Raw genomic sequence first — 19,169 nt, forward strand, 5'->3', positions numbered from 1 at the left:
AGAATGAGGTGGGTGGAGTTTTGGGATAGCATTGAGTGGTAACTAGCATTTAATGGGAAAGAAATTACTGCAAGTTAAGAGTATTTGACTGAACGGTTGATAGATTGAGTCAAAGGTAAATTGACCACACTGTTTGACAAAAAAAACTAAGAGGCATAAGAATGATTTTTGGAAATAAGTGAAATTTCAGACATCATACAATTAACAAAAGTGGGAAGCTAAATTCTGCTTTTACAATGGTATAAATCCTCAGCAACTCCCATCATCCCAGTTGAGTTACTCCAGATTTACCCTAGTATAGCAACAGAATTTGTATCAGTTTATATCAAAAGGCATATTGTTTGGGAAATCCTCTCACCCAAAACATCTCTTTACATGCTCAATAATCTTAGCAACAGCCTTAATTTTTTTCTCATGGCATCATGACAAAATAAGATAACTATTCCAAGTTCATCTTTGCAGAAATGGTGTACATCAAACGCACTACAACAGCAGCTAAACACATCATGAATGTACAAAGAGCAAATACTAATAACTGACAACAGCTCTTCTGACCTGGATGTAGCGATAAGGGTAAGCAAACTTTCCTCTCAGTACAAGAGCATAACAATTCACAGAGGACAGTTTAGCACTACAGATTCACGATGCCTGTCATTATTTGTTGACATAATCAAACCTAATAACAAATTTAAGTCTGAGAACAAAACTAATTGCTGCTTTTTAGAACAAAAAATAATGAGAGTTATATTGTCATTTATGTTGGCAATCCAGTCTAATTTGTAAACAATAAATTTCATACCAGTCAAGGTGCACAGTATCAAAACACACAATATAAAAAGCATGTTATCTTTATGTAATCTGTCAAAGTCATGACTATCATTATCCAATACAGATGAATATATGACATGCTATTAAGTAAAAATAATAAAAAAATAGCATATAATTAAAAATAGGTTGCATCAATTAATACAACCTCTAATACATTACAACAGCTTTTCAGACCCATGACATTTATGTCACTAATACACTAGCAATGCATTTAACTTCATTTTCAGTACCATATTTATAGTTTTCCTTAAGTGTGTCAGTCTATTAGTCTACATATCTGGTTTTAAAAGGTTAACCAACTACTGGATCTGAAAGTAATCTGTGTCTTCAAACACTATCAGATCTTAAGGCCTTTGTGATCATATTAACATTATTTTTTTTCCATTTTCATTTTGATCAATGAAAGTTACTACACCTATTGTAAACTCTAAATACTACTAGTGAAATCAAAAAATGTTTTTTTTCTTTCATTTTGCTGATTGGCCAGGAAAGCGAAACATAGCTTTAACTAATGTTATTCCAATCAGATTTTTCCAGTTTATATCTTTACTTACATTTATTTAGCACAGATAACAGTCGTTGGCCATACCACAAACCAATAACAGTCTGAAGGTAAAAGGGTAAATTATTTTTGATTTAATAAACCAAATTAAAATGCAGAGAACTGAGAAAACTCATACCCATAGTGGACAGAGTACAAGGAACAAACAAGATTAAGAATGGAAAAAAACCTAGAGTTTAGGGGAGGAAAGGGTACAGTGATAAAGTCTATTACCGAAGTCTGGTTGCAGGGTATTCGAATCAATTGAATACCAAGAATGATGAGCTTTCTTGAAATTACAAGAAGGGTAAGAAAAGATATCAGAAAGTAGAGAGCACACTGCTAGCAAGCTATGTTATATTATATTAAATCTTTGTGCATATATAAATGTATATATGCACATACAGACACAAACAATTCCCATACTGCAGTTAGATGAGTGAATATAAAGAACAGCCATATTTTTAAGACTGTATTAATTCAAAGCTTATTTACAGGCTAAGGCTGTGTGTCTGTCACAGAGCTCATAGATTCTGTGACTTTCCATGACCTCTGTGACTTTTGCAGTGGCCGGTGCGACCAGCTCAGGGGCTGCTCAAATACTCGGGCAGCCCCTGGGCTAGCAGCAGCAGCAGCAGTTTGGGTGTGGGAGAGGGATCAAGGCTGGGTCGGAGAGCAGGGTGGCACTTACAATGGGGGTGGGGAGTGGACACTCTCCCTGGAAGCAGCCAGCATGTCCATGCAGCTCCTACGCGGAGGGGGCAGGGGGCTCTGCAGCTCCCATTGGCTGTGGTTCCCGGCCAATGGGAGATGCAAAGCCAGAACTCATAGCGAGGACAGCACACGGAGCCCCCCGGCCCTCCCTCCCCCTAGCAGCTGAAGAGACATGCGGAGCCAGGTAGGGAGCCTGCCAGTCCCACCAACTCTCCCCACCCCACCAGCACCAGCAGGAGTCCCAGGCCACACGTTGCCCATTCCCCCCTCCCCAGCACCAGTAGGGGTCCCGGGCCGCCCACCACCCAGAAGAGCACCTGTGGCCCCCCGGACCAAGTTTTAGTTAGGGGTATATAGTACAAGTCCTGGACAGGTCACAGGCCATGAAACTTTGTTTACTGTCCATGACCTGTCCATAACTTTTACTAAATATACCCGTGACTAAAACGTAGCCTTATTTATGGCTAATCCCAGGACCAGCAGGGCCTGGAATGAAGCAGACTCAAGGACACAGCTTCTGAGGGAAGAATGTTTCTGATTTTAAACAGACTCTACTTCTATGATAACCATGGGCTGATTAAAAAAAAAACAATACACACACAAATACACATACATATGACAGTGACTGGCTCCAAAGGGAGCCTCCATCCCCTGTGGTGAAAGTATGGGAGCTTTAACACATTAAAACATATCAAGTTGGAGTGTGTGGCTTACAAACTGAAAATAATTTAAGAGAGACACAGAAGATCTTCAGAGAAGACCTCATGGAAACTGTGGGATGACTTTCTCTGTGTTGCCACTGGAACTTAAAGATTTTGCATTAAGTAGTTCCCTTTTATATGCTTTTGCACAGAAAAGGAGCAACCAGGGCCTTTTTTTTTTAAGCTTGTAAAAAAAAACCCTATTAAACTACTCAACTATATTAAGGTGTATCTCAAAACAATTGGCCTACTTTTTTAAAACTATGCCTTCAGACACAGATAAATAGAATCAACCTGAACTAATCCTTTTCTTGAGGTTGTGTGTGACTCGCTGCTACCTTTATCCCTCTCCTCCAACCACAGGGTCCTCCTGAACCCCCTCCCCAGATTACCTTTGAATTTGCTCCTGTAGAGATTGGTCTCTCCAAAAGAAATGACAGTTTAGAACTAGGCCATTCATTAAAAAGCTAGAAAATAGCTGAAAAGTCACTAAACATTTTCCAGTTCCTATACTTAAAAAAGCCACATCTGATCAGGCCAAATGTTTTTCCTTTGCCTCAACATCTGAGAAACGTTGTGAGAACTGACTTACTTATTTTTGGTGCAGTCAAACTGGGCGCCAAAAGTGAACTTCTAATGCAGCCATTTCCAAACTGTGTGTTGGGACCCCAAAGTGAGTTGCAACCCCATTTTAATGGGTCGCCAGGGCCAGCATTAGACTTGCTGGGACTCAGGTCTGAAGCTGAAGCCTGCGCTCCAGCTCCATCTGCGGCAATGGTGCTTAGGTTGCAGCCCCCTCCCAGGGCGGCAGGGCTTGGGCTCCGAACTACCCTCCCCCCAGAGGTCACGTACTAACGTTATTGTCAGAAGAGGGGGTCGCAGTGTAATGAAGTTTTAGAACCCCTGTTCTAATGGATAGCTGAATACAACCTTTTCCCAGGAGAAACTACTATCTCTAGCCAAAATTGCATACTTATTTTTTTGTGACAATCTGATTTACTGCATATATAGCAATTGAACTACACACTTTTTATAAAACACTTCTGGCTAGTACTTTTGGGACTTAAACTTTACTATGTAACTTATGCTATATTAGAACATTTGATTTAGAGATGAGACCTAGTCACAAATGGACACATTTTGATTTTCTTATTTTGGTCATACTTTGTGTCCCCATTGGGACTACTTTTTGGAGACAAGTGCTGCTATTCAATATGAGTAACATCAGAATCTAGCCCAGAATTTGGATCCAGATCTGAAATTTCCCCAAGTGCAGAGGTTTTACTAGGTTTTGGATTCAGGCCCACAATTTATCTGAATAAACAAACCTAGTGAACTCAAAATTTATTGATTCTTCTTAATAAGAAATCTTGGATCTCTGTTCAAGTTCCACTCCTTTTAGTAGCAAAATGATATATGTTACAAATATATGAGCATGATAGCTTAATTTTTTTTATTGCAAGGCAGGAGCGGAATATCTAAACTGAGAAATAATACTTGGGTAGCTCTTTCAATTGCCAGAACAGTCTCTTAGATATTAGGTACAAACAACAAATGGGCGAAAAAAATCATCAGTCGATGACTCTGCATGAATGAATCCTTAAGAAGTCCTAAAATATAACTCTTCTGCTCTATTATTTATCAACAGCACTCCACTGTCAATCAGCAGAGAGATATAAGATTTGATTTGTCATATAAATGACTTTTATAGAAAGTGGCTGTTAATTATACATCACTGCTCCTTTCAGTAGTACAGTATAGAGAAGGCTCTGTCAAGTACCTGTAGGGATTCTATTCTATAAAGATCTTAATTTCCTGATTTTGGACAAAATTGTGCTAAAGAGAGAGAGAGAGACAGACAGACAGACAGATAGAAAATGTTCCATAATCTGTACAGTCTGAAAAACATGCATTAACAGTAATGAAAAAAAATCAATATACTATTGAACTGCTTTTCTTTTGAATGTATATTATAAATGACAACACATGGCTGAATATTAGTCTAGTACATACCACAACTCCAAACTGTTCTGGCTCACAGAGATCATCATATTCATGCTTTAACTGGGCTAAGGCACTGAGTTCCTTTTGTTCAGGAAGATTCTTCACCAAATTCTGGAACCAAAGAAATAAAAAAGCATATGACATTACCTTTATATTCTGCTAATTGCTGTGATTTTAATGAGCATTTGATAAATATTGTATATGATATGATGTTTGTAGTTTGTTAGATGACTTGGTAATTAAGGGAATATTGTGAGACCCACTTTTTTTTTTTCATTTAGATATTTCCAATGCCATGCAAACATTGATTTCTTAACATACAAGTAACACAACAAAATAGTAAGTTAGATGGGTTTATACAGATGTCAGCATCTCCACTAAACAGACTCTGACAGGAATCATGATTTTCAAGTGTTAAGGAGTTAGTGCTGTGATCGCTGAACCACTGGCGCCAACACATTTAAGTATTAGTCATTGGCTGCCAACTTTTTTTTTCTTTTCCCCCCCCTGTGGTTTCATCTTCCTCATTAAATTATAAATAAGGAGCATTATCTTCCTTCCCACCCATATACAAAGCAAAATTTTACTTCACAAAACAACTCTGGGCCTTATCCACAAAAGCAGCCTGCAGTCATCACATAAGATATTTACACACATTCCAAAACTACATAAGTCTCTGGGGCTTTAGCTATTAAGCATAACCTTTTCAACCTCTTCTCCTCTGATAATGCTTAATCTAGCTAAGCAAGATGTAAAATTGGTTCATAAGCTCATCTCACTATATGCTCAAAGAAAATGCTGTGCGTATCATATGACCAATTAAACTCTGGCAAAAGGACAGACCAAATTTGCAAGCCCCTCTCCATTGCTTTATTTTAAATAAATATACTTTGGGTAGTACAGGTGTACAGAAATCCCTAATTTTATAGTTAAATCAATATATTTAAAATTTATTCTTGCACAGTTTTTTTTTCTTTGTCATTTGTAAGATGAAGAGAAGACTAACTTCTTTTTTAATTGAGCAGGATAAGCTTATCTGCTCTAAGAGACTCATGGATCTTATAGGCTTCCTGTTAAACACAGGTGTCCAGCTGGATCACAATGTTGCCAGGCTGATAGAACATGTGTAATACTATTGTCCACACTCATCAATGCACTAGCCCCTAGTGGCTGTCCTTCCCTCTGCCTTGCTGCCTCAGATCGCCATTGTTCACTGATGACTTATGGTAGACAAACTGGGAAGACAGAAAACTGGAGCACCAATGGCAGAAGATAATATCTGAATCAGCACTAGAGTAGCATAAGGATTTTATAGGATCCCTTGCGATGAATGCTTAAGGAGCCATTTTCCCCCCCTACACCTTTACAAAGCTGTTTCAGATAGCATACATGTCAACAAGGGCTGCATTTGCTAAGTTCCAGAATTTGCTATCTAATGGACTACCTTGCAGAAAAAGGCTGAATACATTTAAGGAAGTTTTCCAGACTTACGGAAGGGAAGCCGGAGCAGAACAGGATAAAAGTAATGCATACCTTAACTAAACACAAGCCATTCTAACAAGCTAACAATACTCTATCTTACTGATGTATAGACTACTCTGGGCAGTTGACATGGGTCAAACATGCTTGCTAAAACTGATAGGACTTATTACAGTCTCCATCACTGTTAAGTGACACCAGCTGGTTGCTGACCCAAACTGAGGTCAACATGTATTTCCATATATTTATTAAAAAAACATTTTCATCACAGACTGAACATATGTTGGAATTCAAATTACAAAAACTGTATCTCTGACTGGTATCTCACCACTCATGGTTCAGCCTGCTGTAATTTTGAGAGGCTACTACAACTAAAGGTTTTTAAATGGAAAACTTCAGTGTAGACATGTCTGTGACACCACTGTAACAGTATGTATACAATCTTTCATGCATTATAGCTTTCACTTTATGGTATCTCAGCAGTATGATGTAAAATAATTCCTGTTCAAAGAACAGAGACTTTAACTGCTTTCCACATTTTGGCAATTTTATTTACAGTATTCCCCAAACTTTATTTTCCTTAAACATTAATTGCACACTTAAAGGTTAGCTAAGTGAAGGTACTGAACTATAATGCCCTTACTTTCTTACCAAAACCTAACTGTTCTTTCTCCTCTCATATCAACAAGTAGCCATGCTACTTGTAGAACAACAGATTTGGGCTCTCCATGATTAAGTCCATCATATTGTAAATAAATTGTGTTTAAACTGCAAAAGACCCTAATTTATTTAGTCAAACTCATTTTAGAATGGCATAACCATCACTGTGCCTATGCCATCTAGAATTAAGTAGTGTTCTTATGGTTGTTTTGCTTTTTAATATTATGATTTATCTTTCTCATGTTGGTTCTATCCATAGATTTTGTTAAGGAGAAAGATGCTTGATTTCATTTTTAAGCAAAGCCCTGGAAAAGACTATACACAATATTACTCTAGCTCCAAGATCTGCAACATACCTGTTAGTCACAGATTCTAAAAGCATACTTTACGTAGTTTTCAAAAAACATTATTCTGCTAACACATTTGTTTTATACATGTGAACAATGTCTAATACCTTCAGATACAGAATCAGTAGTTAGCAGTTGTGACTCAAATGAAGCAAAAGCTTACACTCGCTGATTTTGTATAGAATACTAAGAAAGTTTTGTGTTGATAATATAGTACAACTCCTTCAATACCAGTTACAAGCTTACATGAATTAAAAGCAGAGGTGGTAATTTGTCTAAGTATCAGTGCTATAAGAAAAAATAGAAATAAACAGAATATTATGTGATCAGTTCCAATCTAATTTTCACAGTTCTGAAGAACAAATTTGTTCTTTCCTTATTTCTTCATAGGAAAAAATTAACTTGAATTGAATGCTCACATCCATCAAGATACACATTTCCATGAAATACAAGTGAAAATGGAAATTTACCCCAGCACATTGTCTTGAAGCCTTTGCTCTATTTGATGCTTAAGTAATAATTATTTCTATTTGTTTTTTCTATGCAATAAATTCTCACAAATTAAATATCCAAGGAAGTACCTGTCTTTCATGCAAGCACATAACGAAAATTAATTTTTGTGACTTTGGGGGAAAAGTCATTTTGCCCATTATTACTCTCATTTTCCATTTAAGAAAGGATACAACTGAAGTTTAATTTACACATAGCATTTAATGGAACTGACAGTGTCTCAGAATCTTTCAGCCAATGTCTTTTAATGGTTTCAACTGTCAAAATGATCCTCTATAATTCATTTCCCTTTTAAAAAACAAAGCACTGACACAGTTAATGTAGTTTAGTAAGTGTGCATTTCAAGATCTTCTATTTTACCTGCATAATCCAATGCAACACGAAAAATATCATATTTAAAAAGAGCTGCGGGGAACAAAATAAGCAGACAGAAATGCACTCAAGCTGCTTCATACACAGACACATGCACACATTATTTCTCCACAGGGGAAGTCTTGTGGTTGTTGTTTCAAAGCTGATTATAACAGTCACAAATGCATTAACAAGGTAACAAACTGCGCTTCAACTGCAGTAATGTTAAAATGTGTTGAAAACAAGCAGAAAACAAGCAGATTCACAACTGCTTTTTTTTTTTAAGTTTACCCAACAAAGAATTTTGTTTTTGTTTTAAAACCAAAGGTTGTAGAAATCTGTGTTTTACTACTTTTGTGTCTATTTATTTATGAAATATGGATAAAAAGTAATTTAGGAATATTTTATTATATTATTTCATATTAAACTTTTTAACCATGTATGTTTCCAAATGGTCTGGAATGCCACTGTAGCTAATAAAATGTTTACAGTGTATTATTAATATAGCAGTGTTAAGCGCTATACAGACAAATCATGCACAGAGATCTCAATATTATAGAAAGCAAATGATGGGAGAAAAGAACACAAAGTACAAGCAGACTGGCCAGGGTAACAGCAGGAACAGAGAACTAACAAGACAGCTGCCTATTTTTTTATTATATTAGAGTTGCAAAGTTAGTTATCTAAACCCAGAGATAGACATCGTAACAGAAGTGAGTCTTCATTTAAATCCTTCCGTGCAGAGCAGTTCAGGAAAGGTGTTTTTTGAGTGAAGAGCAGAATGAAAGACACTTGTGGGACAAGTAGGTTGCTGACTGAATGAGGAGGACAGGAAACAACAAAACAAGAGAAAGCTGAGTAAGGAGGGGCAAGGATATGTAGGGATTCAAAGGTGAAGATGAGAAGTTTAGTTGTGATGGAGAAGGTGAGGACCAATGAAAAAAAGGGTTGATGTGGTCGGTTTTCCTTGTAAGGACTATTTTAAAAGGACTAGTGAGAGATGATCTGATGCCCAATGAAGCTCAAGAGAAGGTGGTTTCATTTTTTCTTCCCTCCTTTATCTCAGATTAAGATCAAGTCTACAATCTGGCAATAAATATCACACACCCATGGAAGACACTACTTCTTTTGTTTGAACATCTTTTCTAAAATATCCCAGAACTGTTTTAATAAGACATACTGTAACCAAATATAGTGTAATTGAATCATTGAGTAGTTTTGTGTTCATCCCTCCCCATCCCAAATTAACTATTTAAAGATATTCAAGGTATTAAGTGAGGTACAAAGCTAAATTTACTATTGTAATAATAAAAGAAAAAGCCTCTTCAAATACAATTGTTATATTTACCTTCTGTTATAATCATGCTTTTATTTCCCAATGGAGTGTATTAATTTCCAAATTATTTTTACTCAGGTTTATGATTAACTAAATCTACTTATGAAAATTACGTAAACTTCGGTGCTAATTATCTTCTCTTTTTTTTTGTTTGTTTGTTTTGTTTGTTTGTTACTGGTTCAATTTGCACTTTAGAAGTAAAATGGTAAACCATCTCCAGACAGCGAAAATGGTGTTAGAATCAAACAGATTCAACAAGCAAAAGAGCAATCCTGCTGGGATTACATTTAGAACAAATAGCAGATGTGTGATAATAAAATTATTTCTGCTGTTTATTATACCTCTCTTTGCATACATTCAGACTGCAGCACAAATGCTCATTTATTATTACGACCAATTTTCAATTTAAAATATCTGCATCACTTTGAGTCAACAATGACTACAGAAAGCCAAGGCTCCCCTATAGGATAACTAATGAACTCTCTCTCTCTCTCTCTCACACACACACACGCCCCAGATACAGGTATGTATGGAGCTATGCATGCTCACACACACAAACCCTAGATACAGGTATTTATGGAGTTATGGGAGCTGGGAAGGTCCTGCTCTGAAGCCTAGGAAGTTCATGGAAGTAGATGAGGGATATGGTCCAGAGTATCTTAATAATCAAACAATAATTTAAAATGCATTTTGATATGCAATGTTTCTTGAGAGGAAATTGATTAATGATCATTCTTATAAGCTTGAAGAAATTAATGCAAAGGTACTGGATTCCAAAATGACTGATTTAATAAGTAAATATTAAACTGATGCCAACTCTGTCCACATATCTATTCAAGTGACATCATCATAGGACCTAATCACATCAGCCATACCATCAGGGGCTCATTCACCTGCACATCTACCAATGTGATATATGCCATCATGTGCCAGCAATGCCCCTCTGCCATGTACTTTGGCCAAACCGGACAGTCTCTACACAAAAGAATTAATGGACACAAATCTGACATCAGGAATCATACAACTCAAAAAACAGTAGGAGAACACTTTAACCTGTCTGGTCATTCAATGACAGACCTGCAGATGGCAATTTTACAACAGAAAAGTTTCAAAAACAGACTCCAACGAGAAACTGCTGAGCTGGAATTGATATGCAAACTAGACACGATCAATTTAGGCTTAAATAGGGACTGGGAATGGCTGAGCCATTACAAACATTGAATCTACCTCCCCTTGTAAGTATCCTCACACTTCTTATCAAACTCTCTATACTGGGCTATCTTGATTATCACTTCAAAAGCTTTTTTCTCTTACTTAATTGGCCTCTCAGAGTTGGTAAGACAACCCCCACCTTTTCATGCTCTCTGAACGTGTATATATATCTCCTCAATATATGTTCCATTCCATGCATCCGAAGAAGTGGGCTGTAGCCCACGAAAGCTTATGCTCAAATAAATTTGTTAGTCTCTAAGGTGCCATAAGTACTCCTGTTCTTTTTGTGGATACAGACTAACACGGCTGCTACTCTGAAATAAGTAAATATGATTAATGATTTGAGTGAAGCTCTTACCCAAAATATTGTCATCACAGCAGTGAGTACACAAATGGACTGGGATAGTATGAAGAGGATTTTCTCATGCTACAGAGTTTGAAAATGCCTTAGGGGTTCGATTCAAAACACATTAATGATTTTGTAAGATGTTTTGTTAATTTGCTTTTTGTTAAATGATATGGCTCTTGCTTATACAGACTAAAGCCAGGAATTTACAATGGAACAAAACAACATTATTTTGGATTGCAAACAAGAATGCTGATTTGCTATAAATCTCATGACAGTTCCATTGGATTAAGGTTATTATCCTTGTGTACAGCAAAATACCAAATGAGTAATTACAGTCTGCCTATCTAAAATTCTCCAGTGATTTACACTGAGTAGAATATACATAAATTCTTTCCAGAATGATTGTGTATTATTTGTCAAGGATGTGATCTTTCACTACAGAGTAACTTCTGCCTTTCTTGCCCCACTACCCAGCCCCCAAAACAGATACCGTTATTCATGTACTTCCAGTTTTAAAAGTTCTTAGGATTTGAGATTTTTGGATGAAAGATGGTATACAAAATGCCAGCTATTACCGAAACTACTACCTTTGTCCATCCACTGTTTTAAAACAGGCCAGGATTGTTCACCATATAGGTCTCCTGGAACACTTTATAAAATCACTTTTTACTTAACTTATCCAGACATCATTAATAGGTGACAGTAGTCAATTAAAGCTTCATGTTTGATGTTTTAAGTTATGCACAGATACAATGTAGTGATAGGAAGATTGGTATTAAGACATTAATTTGATGGATTTGCAGACTTTCTACTTAAATTATTAATCTTATCTCGATTAAGAAAAATAAAACTAAATAAAAGGTTATATTTTAATATCACATCCTGGAACACAACCATAATATAACAGAAGATGAAACTGTATTTGCAATTATATTATATACCTGAAGTTCATAACATACATAAACTTATTTAAAAAAAAAAATCTTGACAATCTCTCCTACCAATATAATGTGTCTAACATATGTTCTGAAGAAAGAACAACAGGGAAGTGTTGGCATATTCTGTTACATACAAAAAAAGGTTTCCAAAAGTACTTGTTATAAAATGAAAGTTGGCAATAATGTAAATCACACATCTCTAAAAACCTCAAATATAATCACACAGAATGAAAGGCATTAATATGCAAAGCATCTTTACAAGTCACAGTCTTTTGTCTTTTATTCAGTCCTAGAAACAATCTTCAGATTCCTCACTATGCTAACACAGAATACCACTCCATACCTGAGGCATAAAGTTTAACACCGATCTAATGTCAATGATAATCCTGTTGCATTACTTAAACCTCTGAAGGTAGCAGTACATGTGAATATGTTTAAATCTGTTTATTTTGCAGCTACCCAGCAGAATTAACTAACCCAAATAAATAAATATGATCAAATACACATTGCCTTGATAATTCTAATTAATCTATGACAGACAGAGAGAGACAAAGAGAGACAATCACTGACAAACTGTGATATTTTAAATTAAAAAACAAAACAAAACAAAATCACAGAGTATGCATCCAATGCTGTGGCTGTTAAGTAGATAAAAAGAAAGATTATTTACCAGAAACTGAAGCTATCCAAATGTATAGGTCCCAAGAAAAGTTGCAAAATAAAATCATTGCTTAAGGTACACTTAAGCCTATTCATTAGAAAATCAGTTGATGTTAGAACACGACTTTGAATAGCTGTGAACCAAAGGATTAATCACAACCAGATAATGTGATGTTAAATGTGACTGTCCTTGACTAAAATTGATCAAAAACAGGAAAACCAACAGTAACAAAAACATTGTGCACAGTCATGCTCATTGAAATTCTCAGGGGTATTTCCATATCAAAATTTGAATGCAATGAAAAAATGACTAAAATGTAACATTTAAAAAAATTACCAACTCTACTGCTAACAAAATCATACAAATATGTTCACTTTCACATACACTACTTGCATCCGAAGAAGTGGGTATTCACCCACGAAAGCTCCATGCTGCAAAACGTCTGTTAGTCTATAAGATGCCACAGGATTCTTTGCTGCTTCTACAGAGATAGAATGTTCTTCATAATAGGATGATTAACTGGTTACAGTTAAGGCTGTCCATTGCAATGTAATTTTCATTTCTTCTATGTGTATGATGAGAATAAGGACGTTGTTTAATTGGAAATGTGATAGACACATAATTCATATGCTGGTGTGTCTGAGCGTGGCAATGAAGATTCACGCTCTATTATGTTCATGTTGCTTTAACTTAAGATTTGTGTGTGTGTGTTTTTAAACCATTTGAGTGGTGTGGAAATACAGCTGAGCCACTTCAACTCTAAGTTAAAACTTTTCAATGGCAGTTTCACAGTATTAATTAGCACCAAAACTTTAACTCTATTTGGCCTATGTCTATGAGAGGGAAATCTTGCCCAAAAGACCTTTCAAAGCGTACACGAGTGGGACTCCCGTTCTGCACACATTTTCAAGTCCCTGGGTAATGTGGGACATATTGGGATTTCCTGGACCTGACAGGAGCAGTCTGTCCATGGTTCTTAGCCAAATAACAACCACACTGTCAGGTGCAGTGACTTCAGGTCTAAAATGGAGTTTCTGGCTGTGATGCTATGAGATCAGATGCAGAAAGTGTGGGGGCTGCATCAGAGGTTAAATGGACATCTAAAGCAGATCTGTCAGCCAGAACTGCCTCAGGCAGTGTTGAGATACCAGAATGATCATAGCTTTGTTACTTGAGTGCAGAAATCACCCTGGTAATCAGAGGAAAGATGTATACAAAGTCTTTGTTTCACTGTAAGAGAGTCATCCAGTAGCAACCATGGACCCTCTTGAGCAAAAGTATTAACATTCTGCGTTGTCCTTTCTGACAAAGTAGTCTTCCATGTACCCCATTTACATGAAGGATGTGTACAGGGACCATTCATGGTTGGTCACACATTACCTGCTCAGGAAATCTGCTCACTTGTTGACTCCTGGAAAGTAAAGGGACAACTGTGTCACTCTATTCTGGTAGTACCATTTCCAGAAGTTGATGGCCTCCAGGCTGAAGGATGAGTGTCCCATTACTTTTTTAGTGACTGTGAAAATCTGTAAGTTTTGGAGGACAGGCAGGAATATTGTACAAGCTAGCCTGGTGGCTCTGGACTCTGGAATGGTCATGGGTAATCCCATGTTGTTTGAGGATCAGGTTTTGTGGTAACATGACATGGCACTGTGATCTTTATTTCCTATTGCATTTTCATTGAAGAACAGACATTCCTTAGCCCGAGTTGGAGAGTTTGAAGGCAAAGTTTGAGAAGCAGTTTCACATAAATGAATGCCAGCACATGGCCTACCACTGAGAGGTATGGTTCATACGATAATAGCTGTGGCTGTGATGATCAGCTCTGATGTGGCTCCTGACAGTCCCACCAACTTTGCTGTCTTGCCGACTGGGATGACAAGGGAAGCAGAGGATGATTGTCTTCTTTGGCACCATGACCTGCCATGGGAGTCAGCGTGAGCCCGTTGCCCCGTCAAGGCTGATACTTGTAGGGCTTTCTGTAGAGGACAGTGTGTCAATCCCACAACGGATCTCAGGATGGCCCTCATGTTCTTCCAGAGCGTGAAGTGCTTTGTCAGTATCCAAACTGATCTCTTTGATGAGTTGCACCTCTGGTGAAACCCCCAAGGCTCATCTCATGGTTACATCGTCACAGCTATCAACCTTACAACCAGTTTTGCTGCAAGTCCCCCCTTCCCTATCACCACATCACAACACCAGAGAGGGAACAAAGCGAGGAAGAAGCTTGCTGTAAAAGCAAACTAAGAATCCCTTCATATACCTGTACTAAGGGGAAATACTGTCTAGCTGGCAGACCTACTAGGATATGCTAGAGAGCAGCCTGGATATGACAATTCTTGCCAGGCCCCTAAGAAAATGATTCCTTTTGTCGAACCCCCAGGTGGTTGCAGAAGGCTAAGGGGCTAAGGAAAATAGTAGTAGACTGGTGGTTTTATGAAGGCAGCAGCATCCCTTGGCATAAATAACAGTTATGACAAAAAATAGTAACAGAAGTTTTTAATAAAACACTGCCACAAGTCTTACATTTAGTTTAACTCCACCTACACAGTAAGCATAAGATGTTATAGCCAAGGTATTTACTAGCTAGAAGGCTCTGAAGGAAACAGGCTGCACAGCTACATGTCAAAGAAGAGTTATTCTAACCGCCTGTAACTCCTAAGCAGCTGAATAGATTTAAGTCAAATTTGCCTGCCTGGGAATTGGGGGAGTGGGGAGGGGCGTGTTGGAGAGCTTTTACCATAAGCATAAGTGTCACAAGATTGATGCTGGTGTACCTTTGTACTACATAAAGATAATTAATCCCAACCACACTGCAAGTCTCAGTGGAACCTTAAATATACAGTTGCTACCAATACCTCCACAATAAAATATAACTGAACAAAAAAAGGAAGGTAGTCTCATACAAACATGAAGAAAGGTGAAAATGAGGAAGATGAGTGTTCCATGGACATATTACATTAATATTTACTATCCTAACTTATGATATTATAGTTATATACATAACAGTTCAGAAAGAAATTTATTCACATAATATGATCCAATAAAGCAGCATAAATTAGCAAAATATTAATGTTTTGAAAAACATATGCAAATTCGTGGAAGTTAACATAACTGAGGACTGATGCCTTACACAGACATTATTAATCAGTCTCTGCAATAACTTCTGACCGTCAGTCTTGTTACATGGCAACACAAAGCTGAACTCTCTTACAGATTTCTAGCTCACAATACTGAAAAAATAACTATTCCCTTGGCTCCAGGACTGAACAATCATTCACTGAAGACTGGTAACTTTTCAATATTTTTATAGCAAAACAACATTGACATTAAAAATAAAACCCCCACACACACTTCCTTGAGTCAAGAGAAACAGGTCAGCCTGAGCAATCATTTCACCCTTGGGAGCATACCACTTGTTATGCTACAGTTCCATCTTAATAAAATAAACTCAGACAACCAAAAAAAACCAAACCAAAACACTAAACCAGACTTTTGTAATATTGGAGTTAAGGTTGAGAATACAGATCAATAACTGAAGGGTACTGAAATTTAGAAGCGTATATTAATTATACAAAAATAATCATAAGGCTTTCTCCCAGTTTTGGTCAGTAATGAGATTAAAGAACTTCAAAGTTGGATATAATCCTATAAGAGTTACAGCTTCCTGCACTTTGTACCAAAACTGTGGGGGAAGTGCAAGAGATATAATGTGACCTCTATAGGTATGTCTACACTGCAATTAAAAACCCACAGCTGAATCATGCTAGCTGACTCGGACCAAGGGTCTCAGGCTAAAGAGCTGTTTAACTGCACTATAGATGTTCAGACTCAGGCTGCAGCCCGAGCTCTCAGATCCTCCTACCCCAGAGGGTCCTAGAGCCTTGGCTCCAGACCAATCCTAATCCTCTACACTGCAATTGAAGAGACCCTTACTCAAACCGCAGCAGTGAGAGTCAGCTGGCACAGACCAGCCATAGATTTTTAATTGCAGTGTAGACATACCCTATATATAAACATATGAAAGGGCTAAAAAACCTTTCCTTTAAAAAAAATACACTTTTGGACTCATCTGGCAAGTTTTAAAGCCAGTGGAGCAAATGTGTGATTCTGCTATGCACATGGTGAAAAAATAAGTTAGTTAACAGTAGTTCTCTCCTACCAGAACAGTTAAAATTCCAATCAGAGATAAGTGACAGTTTATTGACTAATTTAAGAACAAAGTAATAGAACCAGGATAAATATTTAGGCCAAATTCCACTTTCATTTACAGCTTTGTAATTCATCTGAAACTGATGTGGACTACAGGGCTATACGTGAAGGAAAAGTTCCCCACAAAAAAATAAAAAGTTAAAAGGGGGAGAAGCCATTAGAACAGGGTCGGGCAATCTTTTTGGCCTGAGGGCTAAATTGTATGGAGGGTCAGTTAGGGGAAGGGGTCGTGGCCCGGCCCCCACCTACTATCTGCCCCCGGGACTCCTGCCACATCCAACCCCGCCTCTTCCCTGACGGCCCCTCTGGGACGCCTGCCTCATCCACACACCCCCACTCCCTGTCCCCTGACCACCCACGGACCCCACCACCTCATCCAACCCCTCCTCTCATTCCTGACAGCCCCCCTGGAACCTCTGCCCCATCCAACCACCCCTTCTCCCTGTCCCCTGACTTCCCCTGGACCCCTGCCCCTGACTACCCCTGCCACCCCATCCAACTCCCCTCCTTCCTGACTGCCCCCCCGGGACCCCTGCCCCCATTCAACCCCCTGTTGCTCCCCCAACTACCCCAACCACTATCCACACCCCCTGCTCCATGCCCCCTTACTGTGCTGCCTGGAGCACTGGTGGCTGGCGGTGCTACAGCCACACCACCCAGCTGCAGCGGGGCCACAGCGCCGCCACCACCACACAGCACAGAGCACCGGGTCAGGCCAGGCTCTGCAGCTGCGCTTCACCAGGAGTTCACAGCCCTGCCGCCCAGAGCATTGCGTTGGCGGCGGAGCAAGCGAGCTGAGGCTGCGGGGGAGGAGGGGCTGGAGCTAGCCTCCCAAGCCAGGAGCTCAGGGGCTGGGCAGGATAGTCTTGTGGACCAGATGTGGCCTGTGGGCTGTAGTTTACCCACCTCTGTATTAGAAGTAGTTGCAACTACATTAGCAGAAAATGAGAGTGAGTGATTGCACTTAGGGAGAAAAACTTGAGATTTTGCGCACTTCTCATTAGAAACAGCTTTTAACACTTCCAGTTGCATAGGTTTTCAAGAACTAAAATACAGACCAACGCCTAAATACCCATTTGTTTTATTTCTCTGCATTGCCAATAAAGTTGAATTTTATTTTATTACATCTTAAACCTTTCAATATAGTACAATAAATTGCTATCTTTTTAGACTTTGAACTACACATTAATTCTGTTAAAATGTTGCTTATTAAACCTGAGTAAAGAGCTCTGCTGTTTACACTGTATTAAGAAAAATTAAATTATCATTCTTTGGCATGTAGCCTTTTACCGGTACAAAAAGTTGATGAATTTGAATCAACATATTTATTTTAATAGAAGTGTAAGTTTCAGAGATTTTATGGATTTTCCCACTTTCATTAGGCTTCCAAAAACAGCCTTTGAGCTTGGAAGAACAAGAGGAAGTAACAGGTAAATGACTGGCAGTGATGCATGTCTGAAAAATGTTTAAAAAAAATTAATTTACTTAACATATTTTATGTGCATTTATTCATATACATGCACGTAGATTTTTAATCACTGGTACATATGCAGCCTTGAAAAAGTGTGTTTTTCAAGTGGAGTTTGAAAGTGTAAGCATAACATTTGGGGGTCAAGAGGGGGTTCAGGCATATGGAACCATACAGGAGGACATGTGGAGGCAAACCTAGGAGGTTGATATGAAGGGAATAGAGCAGCAACATGAGACAGGAGCAGAGAGGTTTGCGAGACCTGTGGAGGACTTTGACGTCTATGGACCGATGACAGCCATTTGTTGGCGATCCAACATGACTAAAGAATCCATGTGTGAAGAAGAGTAAACAATGACATTGTAGTTTACAAGCCAGTGGGACAGGGAGGATACTGGTGAGGTCAATGGTAATAAAAAAAAGAGTTGAAGGAAAACATCTTTAGAGGAAAAATACTTTTCAGTTTTTGATATGTTGAGCTTGAGTTGTCAGTACACCTTCACAGAAAAAGTGCGGTCAAAGGCGCGGGGGGGAGGGGGGGTCTAACCAGGGGAGTTGGGGAAGAGACTTGGATCTTGAAGTCCTAAATATACAGATCATTCTCTCCCTGAGGGAGATGAAGTTGCCAAGGTACAGAGTTCAGAGGGAAGAGGAGAGAGGGGAGAGGGCCAACAACAGGTCCCCAGAGTTACCAATTATGAGTATGGGAGAGGAAAAATCACCAAAAGAAACAATGAAAAAAGAGTGTCATGAAGGGTTAGAGTGGTTAAGGAAATATGTGTATTGTAAAGAATGGTCCTGACTAGCAAGTAGAAAGAAGGCCTTGAAAATAATGAGTTATACAGACAAAAGGAATGA

The 19,169-nt window shown here is 38.3% G+C and overlaps 1 protein-coding gene across 12 annotated transcripts in view; it reads right to left on the bottom strand.

Moving 5' to 3' along the window:
• The window catches only part of DIAPH2 (diaphanous related formin 2), an 827,558-nt gene that overhangs the window by 465,082 nt on the left and 343,307 nt on the right, over positions 1-19,169 (bottom strand). For all 12 annotated transcript variants that reach the window (XM_039487835.1, XM_039487836.1, XM_039487834.1 and 9 more), the window contains one exon: positions 4,798-4,899. In XM_039487835.1, the coding sequence (XP_039343769.1) occupies positions 4,798-4,899 (102 nt within the window). The remainder of the gene's footprint in view (positions 1-4,797; positions 4,900-19,169) is intronic.

The sequence above is a fragment of the Mauremys reevesii genome, linkage group 9 (assembly GCF_016161935.1).
Source record: "Mauremys reevesii isolate NIE-2019 linkage group 9, ASM1616193v1, whole genome shotgun sequence".
Classification (NCBI taxonomy): domain Eukaryota; kingdom Metazoa; phylum Chordata; order Testudines; family Geoemydidae; genus Mauremys; species Mauremys reevesii.